The sequence below is a fragment of the Myotis myotis genome, unplaced genomic scaffold (genome assembly GCF_014108235.1).
Source record: "Myotis myotis isolate mMyoMyo1 unplaced genomic scaffold, mMyoMyo1.p scaffold_m19_p_16, whole genome shotgun sequence".
Taxonomy (NCBI): domain Eukaryota; kingdom Metazoa; phylum Chordata; class Mammalia; order Chiroptera; family Vespertilionidae; genus Myotis; species Myotis myotis.
Window position 1 is genome coordinate 14,208,961 of NW_023416320.1, and position 20,804 is coordinate 14,229,764.

Below are 20,804 nucleotides of genomic sequence, written 5' to 3' on the forward strand. Positions count from 1 at the left end.
AAAGACTTTATCACAGGCCAATCAGTATATGCCAGGAAGAGTTCTCACTGCCACCAAACACTGGCAGCAAGTAACCAGCACTAACCATCTCCAAGGCTATTGTAAAGGATACACAAGTACAACAAACTTTTTAAATTACATCTGAAGGCTTCATCTGGGGCAGTGCTTTTCAAATTACAATTATGTATTGTAATCTTTAGTGGGACCCAAATCATTTCATCAGCCCACACCAGGAAAGGAAGAGCGAGAGAAGGAACAGTAAATAGAGTATGACGTGTCAGGGTACATCACAAGTAGTAAGGGTAAGTATTATTTCATGAACTCTGTTCTGTATACTGGGGGTAATATAACATGTACTTTGGGAAAAAAGTTAGAATACACTGATGTGGGAGACAAACAAAAGTGGAAAAGGATAAAGCTATGAAACTGTTAACGATTACCAAATGATTGCTCTACTAAATAAAAGCTTCTATTGACTAGGAGACAGTTCTGAAAACCTCCATACCTTGATAAAAGCCAGACTTCCCTCTGCGAATTACGAGGGAGCACATTCTTCTTTTACAGCAGGCCTACAGCAGGCCTAAAACAATGCCCAGCAAAGCTCACACTTGCCCCCACTGATGTTTCAGCCCTTCACACTTCCAAATCAGAGTCATGGGATTTGAAGCAGCAGCTCCTGGGAGATAAGTATTGGTCCTGGAACAACTACTTCTAGAGAACATACCACAATTTAGAGTTTCAAATAAACTTTGGTAGTCAGAAAAGTAAATTGGAGTATAATGGCCACATTATTCCACTAAAATGGTCACATTTAATAGTCACCTAGTCCATTACAATGGCCATGTGAAGAGACTAAACACAGAAATAAACAAAGATTAAATGCACACACACACACACACACACACACACACACACATATATGAACTGTTTCAAAGATTCAAGGTACAATTTGGAGACATTAAATATTGTAGTTAACAGATAAAGAATCACTCTGAAGAGTTAGTATTGGAATTGCCTAACTACTGACCAATCATCCTGGTTTTCTTTACTGGGTCTATGTTAAGAGTTACTCTGAACCCTTGGTTGTTTTAACAGATCTTTCTATTTTTTGAAGCCACTTAAAAACACACACACAACACTTTTTGATGTGTAAGGGACCGTTTCATAAATTACAGCTAATATTTACTTTAAGAGGCTCAAGATGATGGGTATTTCTCAGGATGAATCTACTACTCATTACAGCTAGGGCATATTCAAGTTAAACACACCCCACTATGGTATGCAAGCCCCCGCCATACTATTGTTATAGCTTTTTTTCTCTATATAAACCCACATCTGGTGGAAGAGACAGAAGAGGACAAAAGCTGCAGCTATAAAGGAGGATGTCCCCAGTTGCAGGGTAAAAGGTTCCTTTAATCTCTTCTCACACAGTTTAATATTCTGCCTGGCTCACTACCTCCTTTTTTCATTTACTTTGAAACTTGCTGTGGCTTGAGACATCAACCCTTGGCATAATCCCTTGCTAGCTTTATAAAAAGGAAGTTTCAATCTTTGCCTCCTAAGACTGCCTCACTAAACACAAATTCCAAAAACATAAATCTTTGATAAGCGCCTACCAGAAAGTCATGTTGTGCACAAAAGAATGCACCAAGGCAAATTATGGGGTTCAGAGCCTCTTATGCCTAGAGGCATAAAGACTTTCAGTTCAAACACTAACGACATCGGTTTTAATGAGAGGAGAGCAAAAGACCCTGCTTGTTTATCCATTCGAATCAGACATCACTAAAATTCAAGTCTGATTATAGCAGAGGATAAAGCTGGACACTCCTAATCCCCTTAGATTACAGATCCCTCTCACTTTCTTCTCTCTCCTGGGCCACCACACCAAACCCAGGGCAGAACTCTACCCACCCTCAGGCCAGAAGAAGCAACATAATAGCTTATTGATCTCTGGTGCAGACCCACACCCACAAGTCATCAGGCAAGTAGAGATCACAGCCGCTCCTTGCAACTAACACTCCAAAGGCACGCACTGGGTTGTCTGGTCACACACAGGCACATCACTGGCAATGAACACATGGCATGTGGACCAAACCTCTCCCCTCACCAAACAAAAATAATAACATGTGAATCAAGTCAGGCAGCAATACATTCTGCATCACGCCAGGGAACTATTTCTTTTGGCTGTCAATTTCAGTTTAAGTGCATTAAATTCTTCCTGTGTAAATCCCCGGGTTTTCAAAGTTACCATCACACAGATCAACGCTTTCAAAGGCGTTAATACTTGCTCATGAATTACATGCTGATGGAACTCCATCACCACCACCACTGGTGGTGTTAGTGTGCGTGGCCAACGGCTTAGACTTTTTACGGTAAAATTGAACCGTGGGATGGTGAACTTCCAATCATTTCCTTCTGAAGAAATCATGCCCCACTCCCCCAAAAGTCAAGGTTAACTGTGTTCTCTTGAAACACCGTGACCAAAATGTTGAACTAAAAAACGGTGAAGCCAGCAGTGGAACTCAAGATTCTCAAACAATGAATGTTCTTTCCAACCAATTCCTTCGCTCCGGTTCGGACCCCGGCGCAATACACAGCTTAGTTCTGATCACACACCGCCTTCAGCCTTCTCTCAACCCCCAGGGAAGACAAAAACCGCCATCCATAGATTGAAATAAAGCAACAGTGACAACGTGAGCGGACCGCGATGGATCAAAGGGCAGATGAGCCCGGAGTCCGCGCAGACACGCATCCCCGCAGAGGGAGACGCGGAGGTGGGGCTGCAAACTCTTCCCCGGCCTCCTCCCGCGTGGCTCCCGGGGAGGAGCAGGACCCCGCACGCCCGGGTGGCGGGGGGTCGGCCCGGTGCGGGGCTGGGGAGGAAGCAGGGGGCTGCGTTTCCACGGAGGGGGCGGCGGGGGGCCGATGCCGCGGGCATCGCGCCGGGAAGAGAACTTCCTCACCCCGGGGAAGGGTCGGGGGCGGCCGGAGCGTCCCGGCAGCGGCGGGGCGACTTCCCCTTCCCTCTCTCAGTCATGCATCGTGTGTGTGCGGATTGTGCAAGGGGCCCTCCAGCCCAGGTCGGGGAGTCCGCCCGCCGCCTCCCCGGGCTCCATCGGGGCTCCCCCGGCCGGGACACCAAGCCCCTCTCCAACACCCCGAGGGTCTGGGGCGCGGGGGGCGCGCGGACCAAGGCGTCTCCGTGCGGGGCCACCCCCGCCAATGCCTCTACCCCTCGCCGGGTCTTTGTCCCGCCGGCACCCAGAGACTCTCCCCGGTTCTCCCGGGGAGCCCCTGTCCTGGAGGCCTCGGGGCCCGGGGTCGCCCCCAGCTTTGTTCGGCCAGCGGGGCGCGGGGACGCGGACACTTACCGTACACCCCGGCGAGGAAGAGCAAGACCCACGCAGACCTCCACCGCGGAGACTCTTTTGTGCTCCAGCGACGGGCCATAACCACGGCAGATGGAGGGAGCGAGGAGATGGAGGAGGAGGAAAAGCAGGAGGAGGAGCCGGGGCCAGACGCCGCCGCCGCCGAGCCCCCGGCTGCTCCCTGCGCTCCCCGCGGCGGCGGGAGGAGGAGGGGAGGGGCCGCCGCCGCGCTCCCTCCCTCCGCCGCGCTCGCTCGCTCGCTCGCTCCCTCCCTCTTCTCCTCCCTCCGCCGCTTCCCCGCTCCCACCCCGGGCGGCGGGAGAACCCTACGCCGGGCGGCCCTCCCCGCGGCCGAGACGGGCGGCGCGCGCGGGCGCGAGGCGAGGGGGCGGCGGACGCGCGGCTCGGGCCTCGCGCCTCCCAGGCCGGCCCCGCCACCCGCCAGACGGAACCCGAGCCGCAGCCGCGCTCATCCGTGCGATCGGCCATCCGCTGGCCCGCCTGCCCGGGCGCCCGCCCCGCGCGCCGCCCTCCCTGTGCCGGGCGGGCTTCCCCGCGCCTGCAGCCGGCGGCCAGGCAGTGCCAATCGATGAGCGAGCGCGCGAGCGCCGGCCGCGGGTCCCCCGGGATCCCGAGCATCAGTCCCGCCCCCGTGCTGCCCGCGCGGGCGGCTGGAAAGCGAGTGGGGAGGCGGAGGCGGGCGGCGTGCAGGGGGGAGACTGGGGGGTCGGAGGCTGGGAACTTGGGAGTTCCTCTCGCCTCCCCCTGCGCCTCGCTCGGGGTCGCGCGGGGCTCGGGGTAGGGGGCGCGGGTTTAGTGGGCCGTCCGGCCGCGGGGGGCGGTTGGACTCCGCGCGGGGCGAGGCGGGCGGGTCGGAGCTGGGCGGCGATGCTCGGCCGGAGGTGAAGTCAGCGTGCGGGGTTCCTCGGACGTTTTCTCATTTCCCTAAACAAATCCCCGGGATCCCGACACGTGCGGACCCCCCCCCCCACCCCCCCCCCACCCCCCCCACCACCACCCCCCCTTCCCTTGGATCTCCCGTGCACTTGCTACTTGCATGTGTAGCGGTGGCGCTGGCGCTTCAGACCTTGCGCCAGGTATTTTTAAAGAGTTTGTCTTCGCTTCTTACCTCCCTCCCTGGGTTCCTTGCGGCTCTTGCACCTTCGCTCCCACGTATGCACCGAAGACCTACAATGCTCTGTGCTGTCCTATTGACATGCGGCGTCTCTTTAATCCCTAACAACTTTTGGAGATAAACATTATTATCCACATTTTATAGATAAGAAAATGAGGCTCAGAGAGATTACCCCAAACGACGTAGCAGCTAAGTTATTTGAAACAGTTTTCCTCATTCTAAATTCAAGACTGTTTCCCCAGTGCACGGCACGCTTTGTAGTGCGATGCTTAGTGAATCATAGGTGAATGTTCAAGACACTTTTTGAAGGTACATTTAGGCCTTCTCTCGATCCCCTACCTCAGCGATTTTCAACCTTTTTCATCTCGTGGCACACATAAACTAATTACTGAAATTCTGCAGCAGACCAAAAAAAAAATATTTTTTGCTGATCTGACAAAAAAATGGTATAATTTGATTCATTTGCATCCGATGGCTATTGTTGTGTTGGCTCTTGTCATTTTTTAATTTGACAGTCGAAGGGAAGAGAGGTCAGTGTCCCTGACTAAATAGATATTGCATGTTTTAAAAATTCTTGCAGCACACCAATATGTTCCGTGTGTGTACCAGGGCACACAGGTTGAAAATTGCTTCCCTACCAACTTGTCCCAGGAAACGGTATTCCAAAAGATTAAAGAATGTGTTAACAAACAGTACAAAATCCAGTAATTAACAAATCTTGTATCATCTGGGAAAGAACCCCCTACCCCCCAAACAACAACAACAACAACAACAAAAACTCAGAACTCCCAAAATATTTTCCACTCTCAGAAGCAATTTCTGTGTTCTTCATTAAACAACCTGCGGCTACCTTTCTCTAGTTTTAGGATTCTAAAATGTACTTGCTTCTTTCTTGAGATCTTTTCTAGAATCGTGGCTAACCTAGCATAAGGGTTGTTTTTAGGACGTGCCACCAACAAAATGAAGGGAGACTGTGGACTGCGTCTCCTCTCCACATTGTACCATTCAGGGACCTCTGTCCCCAAGACAAGACACCCAGGGTCCTTATCAGTCCCTTGACTGATGTATTCATGCCCCTCCCACCCCTACACTTGCTGTCTTCTGGGACCTAACCAAGTTCTCAAACTTTTTGGTCTCTTGGCCCCTTTAAAAACACTTAAAATTTGGGAGGACTCTAAAAAGCCTTTGTTTATGTGGGCCATATCGATATTTAACATAAAGAAATTAAAGCAACTTTAATACATTTGTAGATTTATTTAAAACAAAAAATGCATTACAACTTAACTCTGCTTTCTAAAATAAAACAAAATAAAAAAATCAGAAGTGTGACATTGTTTCCATCTTCGTAAGTCTCCTGATGTCTGGCTTAATAGAAGGCAACTGGATTCTCATATGTGTTCGGCATCCAATCTGTTGCAATATGTTGTTTTGGGGGAAGTACGTGGAGAAAAATCCAGGCTCATACAGATACATAATTGGCAAAGGGAAGATCTGTACCTCAGCAGGGTCTTCAGACAAAACTTGGAGAACTGTTGGTCAAGGTGTCTATCTTTTAAAAAATCTTTTAATTGAATTTATGGGGGTGACATTAGTAAAGTTATATACATGTTAAGTGTACAATTCTGTAATACATCATCCATATAGTGTAGTGTATGTTTACCACCCAAAGTCAAGTCTCCTTCCAACACCATTATCCCCCCTTTACTCTCTTCTAACTCCCCCAGCCCCACTTTCCCTCTGGTAATCACCCGACTATTTATGAATTTTTTTCAAGGTGTTTATCTCAATGCCTTCAAAATCTATTTTGTTTCTCGTTGGGAAGAATCTGATAAATATCCATTCAAATGTATTAACAGCTGAGCAATTCAGTGTTCACCAGCCAAGGATATTTATGTTTCATGAGGGAACATTTTTATTTATACAAAAACTGATTCTAATGGAATATCAGACATTGGTAAGCAACACGGTACAGATTAGGTATTCGTTATTGTCCTTTTTCTTACCTAATGTGTCTAGCTGAGTACCTAAATGTCTACTTCTGGGCTGATGTATCAAAAATAACTCATATGAGAAAGCACTTAGAAATCTATAAAAACTATATAAAGTGGTTATTATTGGTAACAGTGCTATTGGAGTTGGACTGCTGATTTAACGTGACCAGCGCTCTGATCTGCACTGTATAAAGCATAAAGAATGCTCTGGACGCTGCTGGGCGTGGCTCAATGGTTGAGCATCCACCTATGAAACAGTAGGTCACTGTTCTGTTTCCCAGCCAGGGCACATGCCTGGATTGTGGGCTTAATTCCTGGTGTGGGATGTACACGTGGCAGCCGATCAATGATTCTCTGTCATCATTGATTTTCTCTCTCCCTCTCCCTTCCTCTCTGAAATCAATAAAAAAATATTTTTAAAACATGCTCCTGAGACTGATGTGGTTCTCAATCTGGGTCCCTGGGTCCATAAATGGTCTTCAAGGGGTCTCTTAAGCCTCCTGAAATTATGTGAAAGATTTGTGCTCATGTATTTTTATAAGCAGAAGGTTCATATTTTCAGCAGATTCCTGAAAGGATGTGTCAACCATTAAAAAAAGTTTATGAAGTCATAGCAGGTTTGGCTCAGTGTATAGAGCGTTGGCTTGCAGACTCAAGGGTCCTGGGTTCGATTCTGGTCAAGGGCACATGTCCGGGTTTCGGGCTTGGTCCCCAGTACGGGGCGTGCAGGAGGCAGCCAATCAATGATTCCCTCTCATCATTGATGTTTCTATCTCTCTCTCCCTCTCTCTCCCTCTCCCTTCATCTCTGAAATCAATGAAAATATATTTTTTAAAAAGTTTATGAAAAATGAGGCAGCTATTTGAGTTGTTTCTTAATCTTTCCCCCAAATAGTTCTCAAACTCCTCAAATACATGCATTTGGGAGTGGAGAAGGACATGGACTATTTCTTTTTTCCTTGACACATTGTGAAAGGGGCCACAGTCCTCCACTATATGGAGACATGCCCTTAAATAATCCTTTTGTTTTGATTTTAAACTTATTTTTTCTCCTTGTTTGGTTATCACCACATATAATGGTTTAATTTTTACCCTTGTCACCAATAAAAATCCTTCCTAGTGTAGACCCTGTTCCACATGGCATCATGTGAGAACCTCATTAAAACTGAGTTTAGACTGGGAATTTAAGGCGACCAGTCTGAGCATCATTTTTTTTCTTGGAGAGAAAGTTGATGATAGTGGTTTTACTACTTGGCAAGCTGCCAGGCTAAGCTAAATCTTTTAACTTCCCCTCAAAGGAATACCATGTTTAAACAAGAAAAACAAACTTGGTAAACACATAGAAATAAGAGATTTTTTAAAAGATTGAAGTTAAATATCTTTGTAAGCAAATTGTAATTTCCATTGGAATTGAATAAATCTAGTGTAGCATATGATATTCATCAATCTAGGGAATTTCTATATCAGTTCCCTAGCACATTTACTGTGGTTATTATTTGTTATGTTCTGTGCTCTGTCAGCATACCCAGCATTGTGCCAAGTCGTCAGAGACATAGTCCTGGCCCCAATTCACATAGATTTAGTTTTGACCTCAAAAACTCAACTTCCAATTGCAAAACCCAGCTGTAGAGCATGTATGAATGTATAGTACTAAAAACACCTCTTGCGGACATGCATTAGGTGCACCTACCAAGACAGAAGGAGAGAATGGAAAATGAACGATAGACTTTGGTACTTATAAAGCAATGCTCTCAGTGTCTTTGTTGTTTAATTTCTAGGTTTCAGAATGCACATAACTGTTTTTGTATTCCTTCCTATGGTTGATTGAGGATATGAACTGGTAACGCTCACAGGATGGAATCTCATATGAGCCCATTAGAAGTGAATTTGGCAACTGTGATGGCAACCCAATGCCCCTTTATAGGAGAATATTGCTAATTTCAGGCATATATAACTTATTCTGCCCAAGTCCAAAACGGATTTGAGGTTCTCTGGTATATTTGGCAATATAGTAGAGAGTAGTTGTTAACAGTTTAGGTCTTAAGATTTTAACAGGGCTGAGTTTGACCTAGGTAGTTAACCTTGGTCAAATAACCTAATGTGTTGGACCTCATATTCCCACTTACAAAATGGAAAAAAAAATGAGGCACTCATTAAATTATCTATGTGCCTTAAGAGAGATAATAATTGCTAATATAGAGTGCTTATACTAGTAGTATGCTACTCCCTTAATCCTCAAACAATCCTATAACATCAATACTATTATTACCCCATTTTTCAAATGAACAAACAGGCACAGAGAGGTTTAGTAATTTTTTCAGGATCACACAGACAGTAAATGGTCACATTTAAACTCTGTCAGTCTGACTCCCAATCATGTACTCGTAATCATTTTACCACGTTGTATATAGCACTTAATACAATGCCAGGCCCTTAGTAGGTACACAGTAAATGGAAGCTGCTATTATTAATCACATAAATGACACGGGCAAAACTGTGCTTATTCTCTAATATTATACATTTTAAAATAAAAAATATATGATTTTCTTCTGTCTTTTATTTTCTGGAAATAACTGATACGACCTTGAGTTTGGTTTAAGTAAGACATACGCTCTTTTAAATTTCTTTTAAAAAACAAAGGCCATTTTTTAAGATTTTATTTTCCTGAATTTTAGAAAACATCAAGTGAGGTTCATTTAGCTGAAGCATGATAAGTCTGGCTTTCTGCTGCTTGTACTGGTTACCTTGTAGTCATTATTTATAGTTTCCTTTGAAGATCAGAGAGCCGTAGGTTTCTGATTGCCCTAATCTTCAGCAAAGATCTATGACAAATTTTTCTGATCCCAAAGAATACATCAAATCATATGAAACGGCTCCGTTACCAGCCCATGAATACAGAGGTTATTTCTACTAAAGAATAGATGACTCCAGCTTCATCATGAAAAGAATCTTCTCCTTGGAAATTCCCAGGCGGGTTCGCATTTTGAATATGTGGCCGCTGTGATGGGAAAGGAGAGTCTAATCCTGTGGTTCTCAACCTTCCTAATGCCGCGACCCTTTAATACAGTTCCTCATGTTGTGGTGACCCCCAACCATAAAATTATTTTCGTTGCTACTTCATAACTGTAATGTTGCTACTGTTATGAATCGTCATGTAAATATCTGATGTGCAGGATGTATTTAGGCGACCCCTGTGAAAGGGTCATTCGACCCCCAAAGGGGTCGCGACCCACAGGTTGAGAACCGCTGGTCCATCCTTTTGGCTCCTGGAGTCCACCACTTCACTTGCACAGCAGGGGACGGGAAAGAAACCGTGTCAATATTCTCACACTCAAAAAAAGTAATGGAGTAACTGAAAAACAGTTCAGCACTTCCAAGCGCTACATCAGTGGGTTCCAGTCACGAGGGCACTTAACTCTTGCCACCACTACTTTTTTCATGTTAGTACCACCTTTGCTTAAGTATAGACTCTCCTGGGATGGAAGCCCCAATTTATAAATACTCAAGTATACAAAATTTCATTAAATACTTTTAGCCCTTTAAATGCATGGTGTGAAGACATTGCCTGGCAAGTAGCAGGTCGAGCCCTGGCTACATGGAGGCTGCCTCAGCGAGTGGGTGCGCGAATGAGAGAAAGGGCACAGCTCCTGCAGCTGTGCTGACTATGCTCTTTTTGGATTGGATTCCCAACAGCTCTAACCTTCAGCACTGCAGGGACCTGGATATGTGGGAATGAGGTTCCTCAGGACCTTCTGCCCTTGTTTGCACTGCCTCACACAGGCAGAGCAGAGAGTCACGCTGCCTGCCACTCACATTTAATTTTCCCACTCCCTCCTTCCCTGTCCAGGGGATGATGTCATCCAAGAAGTCTGTTTTCAGTGTTGTCCACCCTTATCAGGACAGCTGGCCTATTTCCCCAGGTTTCAGATCTCTTCTCAAAATCCACTTCCTGGGCACCCCCCTTAACTCAGAGAAAGCAGTTAAGAATTAGACATGGGCCAATCAATCCCTGAAGATGGGGGAAGTCTGAATCCACTAATCGCATCTGTGGCCTATGGACTGCGTTTGCTAGTCTGATGGGTAGAAGCGATGTACTAGTATTCAGATTCTCCCATTTTCATTGAGAATGGATAAAGAAAGGGAGGAGAGAAGTCTCCAGTGAGACAGGGACTTTTGTCTGTTATATTTACTACTAGAGGCCTGGTGCACGAATTCGTGCAGCAGTGGGGTCCCTCAGCCTGGCCAGGGCACAGGCCAGGCCGAGGGACCCCACCGGTGCACGATCAGGGCTTGGGAGGAACGCAGAAGGTTGGCCAACTGGGGAGGGACCATGGGAGGCCTCCAGGGTGTGTCTGGCCAATCTGGCTCAGTCCCGATCGGCCGGACCCCAGCAGCCAGCTAACCTACTGATTGGAGCATCTGTCCCCTGGTAGTCAGTGCATGTCATAGCGAGCGGTTGAATGGTCTTAGCATATCATTAGCATATTACACTTTGATTGGCTGAACGGATGACTGGATGACTGGACACTTAGTATATTAGGCTTTTATTATATAGGATTGTATTCATCAGCCTATCGTCTATTAAATTATCAGTAAAGCCCTGGCCAGTGTTGCTCAGTTGTTGGAGCATCAACTAGTGCACCAAAAGGTTGAGGGTTGATTCCCAGTCAGAGCACATACCTAGGTTGTTGGTTTGGTCCCTGTCAGGGTGCATGCGGGAGGCAACTGATCCATGTTTCTCTCACATCGATGTTTCTCTCTGTGTGTCTCTCCCTTTCCCTCTCACTCTGAAAATCAACGGACATGTCCTCAGGTGAGGATAAAAAAGAAATTCTCAGTAAACATTCACTGAGTGAATAAGGGAGTTCAGGAATAAAACAGGCCCCTGGAGGGAAAGAAGAAGCAAAGCTCTTTGTCAGGGTAACACAGGGAAGAGGGCCCATGCCTGTCCTGATGTTAGTGCGCAGGTTGCCTGCAGATAAGGCTGCTCGCTTTGGAGTCCAGGCACAAATGGACTTTTTTAGGAAGAGCCAATAAACTTCCTACAGGATAAAGCCCATATAATCTTATGTGCTGATACGCCAGATCTTGCTTAATGAGGTTTAACAAAAATACTTGTGGTGTTGAAGCCAGAGCTTTCTACAACTTTATTGCTAATGTTTAATATTTCTAGTATGGTATAGATTAGATGGGCTTTTTATGGTCTCAACTGGCCTTAAATGATCTAAAAGTTGGGCACTATTTATTTTATTGATTGTTAAAATAAACAGGCCCTTTGTTCTCTAACCCAGCAGAAACCCTTAGAAAAGAAAGCTTTCAACTGTTCTTCAGAAAGCTGTGAACCAACACCTTCCTTCAGGTGTGCAGAGAGATATTCTAATTCTGTTGTCTACAAAGTGGAGTTGTTCCTTAACATCAGTCAAGAGGTAATGAAATCAGTGCCCAGTGGGAAATAAGGAATGGAGGGCAGAAAGGGTAACCAGATGGCCAGACCTTTGCAGTCTGAATTCAAGACTTGTTCAATGTGTTATGAATTTCTGGGTCATCAGTTACTTCCACATTAAAATGTAAATACAAAGAGCACCTTCCTACTTTCAAATTCCAAAGTGAATTATCCTTATTATTTATCATGTGTTACTATCAATACCGTCCTCTCTCCATTAATATGTATTTGCTAAAGTTGATTGTTCAGCAAAATCAAGTCAAATTTCTAAAAAATTATCCATTATATTGTTGAGATTTTAATAATAATTCACTTCATATTTTTGAATATTTGGTTAAAGATTGTAAAGTGTAGAAGTTCACATTACCTGGCTCAATCACTTAAAGGTGGAGGTTCCATACTGCCAGGCTAGCCATTGCTGATACAAAGGAGCTGATAATCTAGTGGAGAAACAGATATACCAATAAATATAAGCAACACTCATCATTCAACAAACACTTATTGAGCACCTACTATGCGCCAGTCATTTTCACAGATGCTGGGACTGCTCAATGAATGAATGTGGTAATTCCATGGTAGAGGCATATGCACATAAGATACACTTCAGGAGAGAATTGGATATTTTGAGGTAGAGTGAGATACCATATTCACACAACTTTTATTATACTATATTATTATAATTGTCCTATTTTATTATTAATTATTGTTGTTAATCTCTTATTGTGCCTAATTTATAAATTAATCTTTATTATACGTATGTATGTGTAGGAAAAGACATAATATATATAGGGTTTAGTACCACCCAGGTTCCAGGCATCCGCTGCGGGTCTTGGCAAGAATCCTCTGGAGTAAATAAGGTGGGGCTACTGTAGACAGAGAAAATTATGAGCTTAACTTTGAGCAACACTTGTAGGTAGAGAAGCCCAATACGCAGTTGGATATACTGTATATCCAAGAGGAGAAAAATGCTCTCAAGATAGAAAACTACTGGCATCAATAAGATTATCTTCGGAGAGGGTGAATTTTCCCTTAGAGAGTAAGAAAAGCATCGGGATTTCAGGGAGTGAGGTGGTAGAGGGAGAGGAACCCACAATAAGAGTGAAAAGGAATGGCCAGTGGGCAGGAGGAGATGCAGAAAAGCCTGGTATCACAGCAACCAGGCGAAGAGAATTTTAAGAAGAAAGGCAAGGTACAGAGTGCCAGTGGCGAAGAGAGCTCAAGTAATCAAAGGTCAGGATGTGAAGAGGAAGTAATACAATTGGCTACAAGAAAGTTGAACATGCTTATCTGAAGGCTTCTACAGATATCTGTTTGGCCTTTAATTTAGTGCAAAGCTGAATTCTAGCACTCTGTATAGTGTCTCATTTCATCAAGCATTTTACCTTTTTCTTTCTCGACCTATTAGGTGCCAACATCATTCATTCTGAATTTAAACTTAGGATTTCTAAATTCAGCATGGACCCTGGCCATGATAGTGAAGTACATAAAGTTTGTCTTCACCATCCGATGTTGCCTTTCTATTTCCCTCTCCCCGCCCCAGCCTTGTTTACATTCTCTTCCTTTAACTTCAGACTCCTGACATGGTCATGCTTTGTCACCCCACCATCCCTCCATAGAAATGCTTATCAGGAAAGAACTTTATAAGTGAACTAGAGGCCCGATGCATGAAGATTCATGCAAGAATGGGCCTTCCTTCCCCTGGATGCCGGCACCACCTTCGCTCCCGCCAGAGCCGTCTTTTTGTCTTCACTCTGGCCCGGAGTCATCTTTCCACCTTCCCACGCTGCCCAGTGGCCTGGAGTAGCTGGGGAAGTGTGGAACGCCCCCGACCGCTCGGCGCCTGCATATGCAAATTAACCTGCCATCTTTGTTGGGTTAATTTTCATACTCACTTCTGATTGGCTGGTGGGCGTTGCAAAGGTACTGTCAATTTGCATCTTTCTCTTTTATTAGTGTAGATTTATCTTAAAGCCAAATATGGTTTCTCTCCCAGTACAGGGAAGAAAGTGTTAAGCATTTGTAGTGGGATTGGATGTTTGGGGGTGGAATGTCAGTGGATGCAGAAGCGATTTGGGGCCAGGAAGCTTTTACCAATGCCGATCGATGGTGACCTCCTACCACAAGGCAATCCTTACCTCAGGGAGGAGTGTGGCAGTGCAAGAATGCCTACTTTCCCCTCCTAAACCATACTAAACCTTTGGAAGGCTTAAAGGTCATAGACATTTATTATAGCCGTAATGTTCTTTTTGAAAATTATATTTTTGGCTTATAGTATTTCAATGTACTTAGTTGCTAACATAATAGCCAAGGAACACATATCTTTTATCTTGTTTAATGCCAGTTACTCTGTCACTGTTTTGCTCGGAGCTATTGGAATAACTTCAAATGTGGTTTGGGACAGACAAGTTCAACTCTACCGAGGCCATATATCCATGTCCATTGAAGCAGCTGCTTCCTATTGAATTTTTTAAAGCAATATTAATGACTGACTTCTGTATAGCCAAGTAGCTTGATGGTGCCTCTAATTTAATTCAGTTGTTTAGGAAAGGGAAACAATTTCATTAATCATTTTTTAAGAGCCAGTTAGTTTATGCATGCAGTACAGACACTGTATTTCCTGAAACAGTCTTTGCTGAAGTTCTTTGGGAAAAAAGGAGCAGCTCCGTGAGTGCAAAATTTTATTGTTATGAACTTTGTTTCTAAAAGTAAAGGTAAATGACAAGAGGATTTGCCTATTCTCACATGCAATGAAAAATGATATTAACTTTTACTCAGTATATCATTTCAAATGTGTTATGCTTTCATGCATAGGTTTGTATCTTGTGTGCATTAGTTTTGCTTTTTAAAAAATATATATTTTTTATTGATTTCAGAGAGGAAGGGAAAGGGAGAGAGAGAGAGACACATCCATGATGAGAGAGAATCATCGATGGGCTGCCGCTGAGCCATGCTGGCTGAGCAATTAGTTTTGCTCCTAATTTTCTCTTTTCAAGCCTCATGGAACAAGGGTCCTAATAAGTGTATTGTGTAAAAATATTCTTCTACCAAAACAGAGGAGGAAGTGGAGAGACCCTAACAGCTCACCAGCAAAGGCCCAGTCCCGGAGGCATGGATGGGTCCTGGCCAGAAAGCTCAGCAACAAGCTTCGGAGGGGCAGAAAGTAGCAGATCATCAATGCTTGCTGTTCATGTTCGATTTGTGTTGTGTGAGAAATGCAGAGGGGAAATCTTTAGCACATCCCTTAATGGCCTGGCTAGAATAGAATCATTGGGTGAGCTGATAATAACTACAGTATTTAGAAAAAAAAGTACTCTCTGAGAAATGGAAGCATTCTTCCAAAAGAATGATGAGAAATAAATCATCAGAAAAGAGAGATAGGCAGAGAAATGTAGGTACAGAAGTAATCTACTCAGGACCTGGTGCGATTTTATTTTCCCCGAGGTGCTGTCAAGGACCATTAAATAGAAGAGGCATTTATAGAATCATAAGGCTGTCAGAGCCAAAAGGGTCATCTCTAGTCCCATCTCCCAATTTTACGGTGAGAAAACCCAGGCTCAATAACGCTCTGTGAATTCTGCTGCAGGACAGGCATTCTGGGAGAAATGGGGACCTTGAACTAGACCTTATGCCCTTGGATGGACATGGGGGAGTTAAGAGGGACTGGCTTCCAGGACGGAAGCCTGATCTCATGGAAAGAGCATGTTCTATGGAGGGTACAGCAACAGAGGAAAGGTCATAGCCTGGGAGAAAAAACGTAGCCTCGGCTGGAAGGGCTGAGGCAGCAGGAGTATCCTGACTGACAGATGGCACATAGCTATTCTGGGGAGGCCAGCAGTTGGGACGGGGAAATTTGAGGAGGCAGAGGACCCTGAGCAGGTAACTTTCACCTTCCTTGTTCATCTTCAATCTAGAACACAGGTGAGAACAGATGCAAAGTAGGCAAATGGGGTGTTCCAAGAGGCGAGGCTATAACTCCCTAAATTCCTCTTAAAGGAAAGGATTTTTCTAAGACACTCCAGTATGTGGAAATCCAGCTGTGAGGAGAAGAGGTTTTTAAGTCCCATGAAAATACATTTATTCTCTCCTAATATTGCAGGCCCAGCTCCATTTAGAACACTTTTGCACATTATCAGGTTACTTTTCAGTTTAATAGATGAACCTCATCTAGGGATTTTGCCCTAGCAATTTTCAAAGATGACTTATATTAGCATCACAGGGATCGAGAAATAGAAGAAAATTTGCCCTTTCCTTCCTCATTAATAATACGGATTGTTCTCATGCCTGGATTTAATAATAGAACTTTGAATTGTGGGTCTTGCTTTTGTTTCCAGCAAAAAAAACCCCTGAAAGTGGAGAATAATGTAATTGGAATATCATGCAAAATTTCAGATGAGTGGGGTAATCTCTGCTGGTTGAGAATTAATATTAGTCAGTTCAGCATTTACTGAGACCTTAGCATGTCAAGGAGCTTTGAACCGAAGGATACCATGGTATGACGATTACTGTTATATGTCAAGTTGGCTAGGTTATGGTGTCAAAATGTTTGGTCAGACACCAGCTTAGATATTGCTGTGAGGGTATTTTTGTATGTGATGAACACTTAAATCAGTAGACTTTGAGTAAAGCAGACTACCCTTCATACGTGGATGGGTCTTGTTCAATCAGCCAAAGGCCTTAACAGCAAAGATTGAGATTTCCTGAGCAGTTTTCTCCTCAAAACTGCAACATAGAAACCCTTCCAGAGTTTTCATCCTGCAACATTAACCTTTGCATGAATTTTCAGCCTGTAGGCCCGCTCTACAAATTTTATACTTGCCAACCCCCACAATCACTCAGACATTTCCTTAAAACATCTATCATCTATCTATCTATCTATCTATCTATCTATCTATCTATCTATCTATCATCTATCTATCTTACTAGTTTTGTTACTCTGGAGAACCCTGACTAAAACATGGTCTCTTCTCATACTGAGAATAAATCAAACACAGAAAAATCTTCAATATCTGAGGTACCTTGGTCTGGTTAGGCCAGTAGCATTTGCATTTTTTTTTTTAAAGTGTTATCAGGAAAACGACACTTCTCAATACATTGTACTTCAGTTTCTCCTTCCAAGACTTGATTATTAGTTTTGTCCAAATTTGAATCACAATGAATCTTGCATCTGCTGAATGCCTGCCATTTTTCTATCAGGAGCTCTTTAAGCCAAGTGTTAGCGGGGACACGTGAAAGTCCCTTTGAGGCCATAGCAAATAGGAGAATTTGAGAATTTGAAGGGCCCTTTGATGAGCAGTCCAGTTCATCATGTGTTGCCAAGCATTTATTTAAAATAGTGTCATGTTAAGCCATTGATTTATTGCTTGTTGTCAATCACAAGACACTGAACTAAACCAGGAATAAAAACACCTTTTTCTACTCATATTTTTATGATTTCTTAAAAGTTGATTCAACCTAAAAGGATCTCTAATCTAATGTACCAATTTTGCAAATGAAGGGCAGAAAAATGAAATGATTTTGAATAGTGATTTATTTTCAACTAGCAGGCAGAGTGAATTTATAAAACCATGTCAGATCACGTGATACCTACTCAAAAATGTTCAAGGATGTCCCAACTTATGTCGAGAAAAAGCTAAAGGCCTTTCGGGTTTACAAGCTGCTACTTTGTCTGCATCTTCCTTCTATGCCCCTTGCTTACCATTTTGACCTCATCTCCTACCGTCGTCTTCCTGGCTCCACCTGCACCAGCCAACCACCCTGGCCACCTTGATGTTCTTTGAGCAGGTGGGGAGTTCTCTCGCTTCAGGACATGGGTAGGTGCTGTTAATAAAATGTTCAGAAGAACCCACTTATGCATAAAAGGGGTACACAATGGTGTGCTCCAAGAGGCAGCAAGTAAGTAGTTGAAGTGGCAGGAGCATGTTCAGAATTAGGGAAGACTATCAGCAGATTTTAAAGATCCCAACTTGTAGGAAAACTGAGCAAGGAATCTTCGTTTCTGCATCACAGGGAAACAAAGCTACACAAGACATTTATTCAGCAAGCATACTGAGCATCTACAATGTGTCCAATGCTTTAGGCTCTGGGCATAAAGCTGTAGACACAGAGAGCCCCAATCCCCTGTTCTAATGGAATGTAGCTTGTAGCAGAAGAGGACACACAGCAAAACAAATAAGTAAATGTGAGAGCAGGCTCAATGTTATAAAGAATAATAATGTAGGAGAGAAGGGAGAGATAAGAATTGTCAGAGCTGGGCAGAGGGACAGTGGGGAGAGGAAGGTTCCATTTTATATAGTGAAAGTCCTACTGAGAAGGAGACATTTAAACCGGGACTGAGAAGAGGTGAAAGAGTGAGCCGTATGGGTATCTGGGGGAAGAGTGGAGAGGGCTGGAGTTATAAATCTGTGGCTGAATGAAATTGCCAAGAACGTGAAGACCAACGAGGAAGAGAGGGAGCCTTACCCTCGGGGCCCATCTCATTTTGGAGAACAGGAGGAATCAGCAAAAGAAAACTGGGAAGGAGCAGCCAATGGATGAAGACTAACAGGATGCTGGTGTCCTGAAAACCAAGAGAACGTGTTTCAAGTTGGAGAGAACAATGAACTGTGACATAGGCTGCTAGTAAGTCAGGTTACACGAAGACTGAGTATTAGATTTACAACATGGAGGTCTTCGGTAACCTGGACAAAATTAGATTCAATGCAACAGAGAGGGTGAAAAAACAGAAGGAAGTGGATCATAAAAGGATAGAAGAAAGGAATTGGAAACAGCAAGTTCAGACAAGTCTCTCTTTTTTTTTTAAGGCACTTTGTTTTATTCATTTGGCATGTATTCATCTCATTTACTCCTGAAACAACTTTATAATATAGGAAGTATTATACTCTTATTTTGAAATGGAGGCATAGAGAAGTTAAAGTTATATGCCCAAATCAAACAACTAGTTACTGGTGGAGGTTGGGTAAGTAAGGGAGATGTCTTTTTATGAGTCCCATTTTGCAGATGAAGAAACTGAGATTCAGAGAGATTAATGATCCCTTCATATTGGCAAAGCTGGTACGTGGCAAGATTGGGTCTCACAGGTCCAAATTTCATGGCTTTAACAAGACTCATAAAAATTATCTAAAAAAGTAGAGTTCTTAATGGCCCTTGAAAGACATGAGAGCTGTGTGATGAGAATGCTAAGCATTTACTGTCTATAAAAATTAAATGAAGTGAATGCAAATAAGGGATGCAGAGGAAACACATCAAAAACACTGAAGTACCATTTAACACCATGAAGGATAACTGTGGACCATTGAGAAGCAGTAATAAAAGACAATCCATCCAAGCATGCAGAAATCAGACATTGGATTGCTCTTGGGAAGCAAATGTCACCAGCAATTGCAAAGATATTTTTTAATCTATGAAATAAGTATAACTTTCTGAGTCTACATCCTTCTTGTTCTCTTTTCTCCATGTTTAATTCACTTTGGTCAGTTTGTTTACAACATTTGAATTGCAAGCAATTACAACTTCATCCATATGATGCTATGAAGTTTGTAACCCCAAATTGAAGAACCTAAAAGAGTCCATTTTTGAACTCCTAGTTCTTTCCTTTTAAGGAATGAGTGTAACTATTTACTACTAAGAATAAGTTTTAGCAATAAAAGAATTATTGGTTAGGCAGGACTTAGATCTTAATTCTGATTATCGGGGTACTATGCTACTATTTCCAATAGCTGTGGTTGGTCCAGGCTAGTAGAAACTCTGCACTCATTTGGGCACATGTCATGTGGAGCAATAACAACAAAATTTGGGGCACATCAAGGAAAAATAATAAAGAAAGTTATACTCTAATGGGAATTCAGGTTTCAATTTTAAAACTCTCCAAATCTTACAGCTATTTTTTTTTAAAGGGAGTATCAGTCTGGTAAAATATTAATGCAGTTACCCATCTGAGGGATTCTGTGTTGCTAAATTTATGCCGAGTATTATTGAGTGACAACATATGTGACATGGAGTATATTTTAAAATCGCTGATCCTTCATTTTCTATGTGGAACCAATTATTTGAAATTCAAAATACAAGGATGACAAAAATGAACGAAGTTCCTCTTGCGGATCTCTTCCAAGCTTCTTTGCACTGTATGTATGCATCTTTTGTGTATGGCAACAATTTAAAGGCTCTCTGGTTTCTTTATGTGGTCCTTATGACAGGACATTTATTTTTAGTAAGATTATTTATACTATAAATATATCTTTTTATTTTATTGGATATTCTAATGAAATATATGGTATGTGAGATTTTTGGGTGTATGTTTGGAGGAAACAAAGCATAGCTACTATTGCATCAGCATGTTCTTACAAAAAGTGTTGGAACTGATCCATTCTGAAGCCTCTGACAAGATATCATATTCCAACTCTGTTCAGAGTGTGAGGAGTATCAATGTTGGAATTCTAAGAGTTAAAGTTAAGTGGAGGAAGATAGGCCCATTGAGGACACTGAGGTGTGTCCAGAGAGAGTACAGTAACTTATCATCAAAACAAAGCACATAGAGTCACCATATAATATATTTAAATAATACCACTGGTATTATTTAAATATATCGGAGAAAGGCTGAGTATACCAGAAAATTCTCTGCACAGAGGAAGAGCGACAATGAAATTCTCTAGAAAAAAAGTGACAGCAATCCTTTAATGTCTTTAAAAAATTCCTAAGGGAGATGAGCATGATGAAGTTGAAGGGTTTGAAGAGTTTGCAAAGCTTCTTCAGATAGTGAAATGTTGAACCAATTAACATAAATCTCAGGGGCTTGGCTGGTGTGGTTCAGTGGTTGAGCATAGAGCTATGAACCAGGAGGTCACTGTTGGATTCCCGTCAGGGCACATGCCT

The 20,804-nt window shown here is 43.2% G+C and overlaps 1 protein-coding gene across 2 annotated transcripts in view; it reads right to left on the bottom strand.

Moving 5' to 3' along the window:
* LRP12 (LDL receptor related protein 12) overlaps positions 1-3,803 on the bottom strand; it is a 48,964-nt gene extending 45,161 nt beyond the window's left edge. Inside the window, exon 1 of one of the 2 annotated variants that reach the window (XM_036338031.1) lies at positions 3,372-3,803. In XM_036338031.1, the coding sequence (XP_036193924.1) occupies positions 3,372-3,450 (79 nt within the window). In that variant the 5' untranslated portion in view covers positions 3,451-3,803. The remainder of the gene's footprint in view (positions 1-3,371) is intronic. The other variant, XM_036338032.1, reaches the window with a different exon arrangement.
* Positions 3,804-20,804: the final 17,001 nt, after the last annotated feature.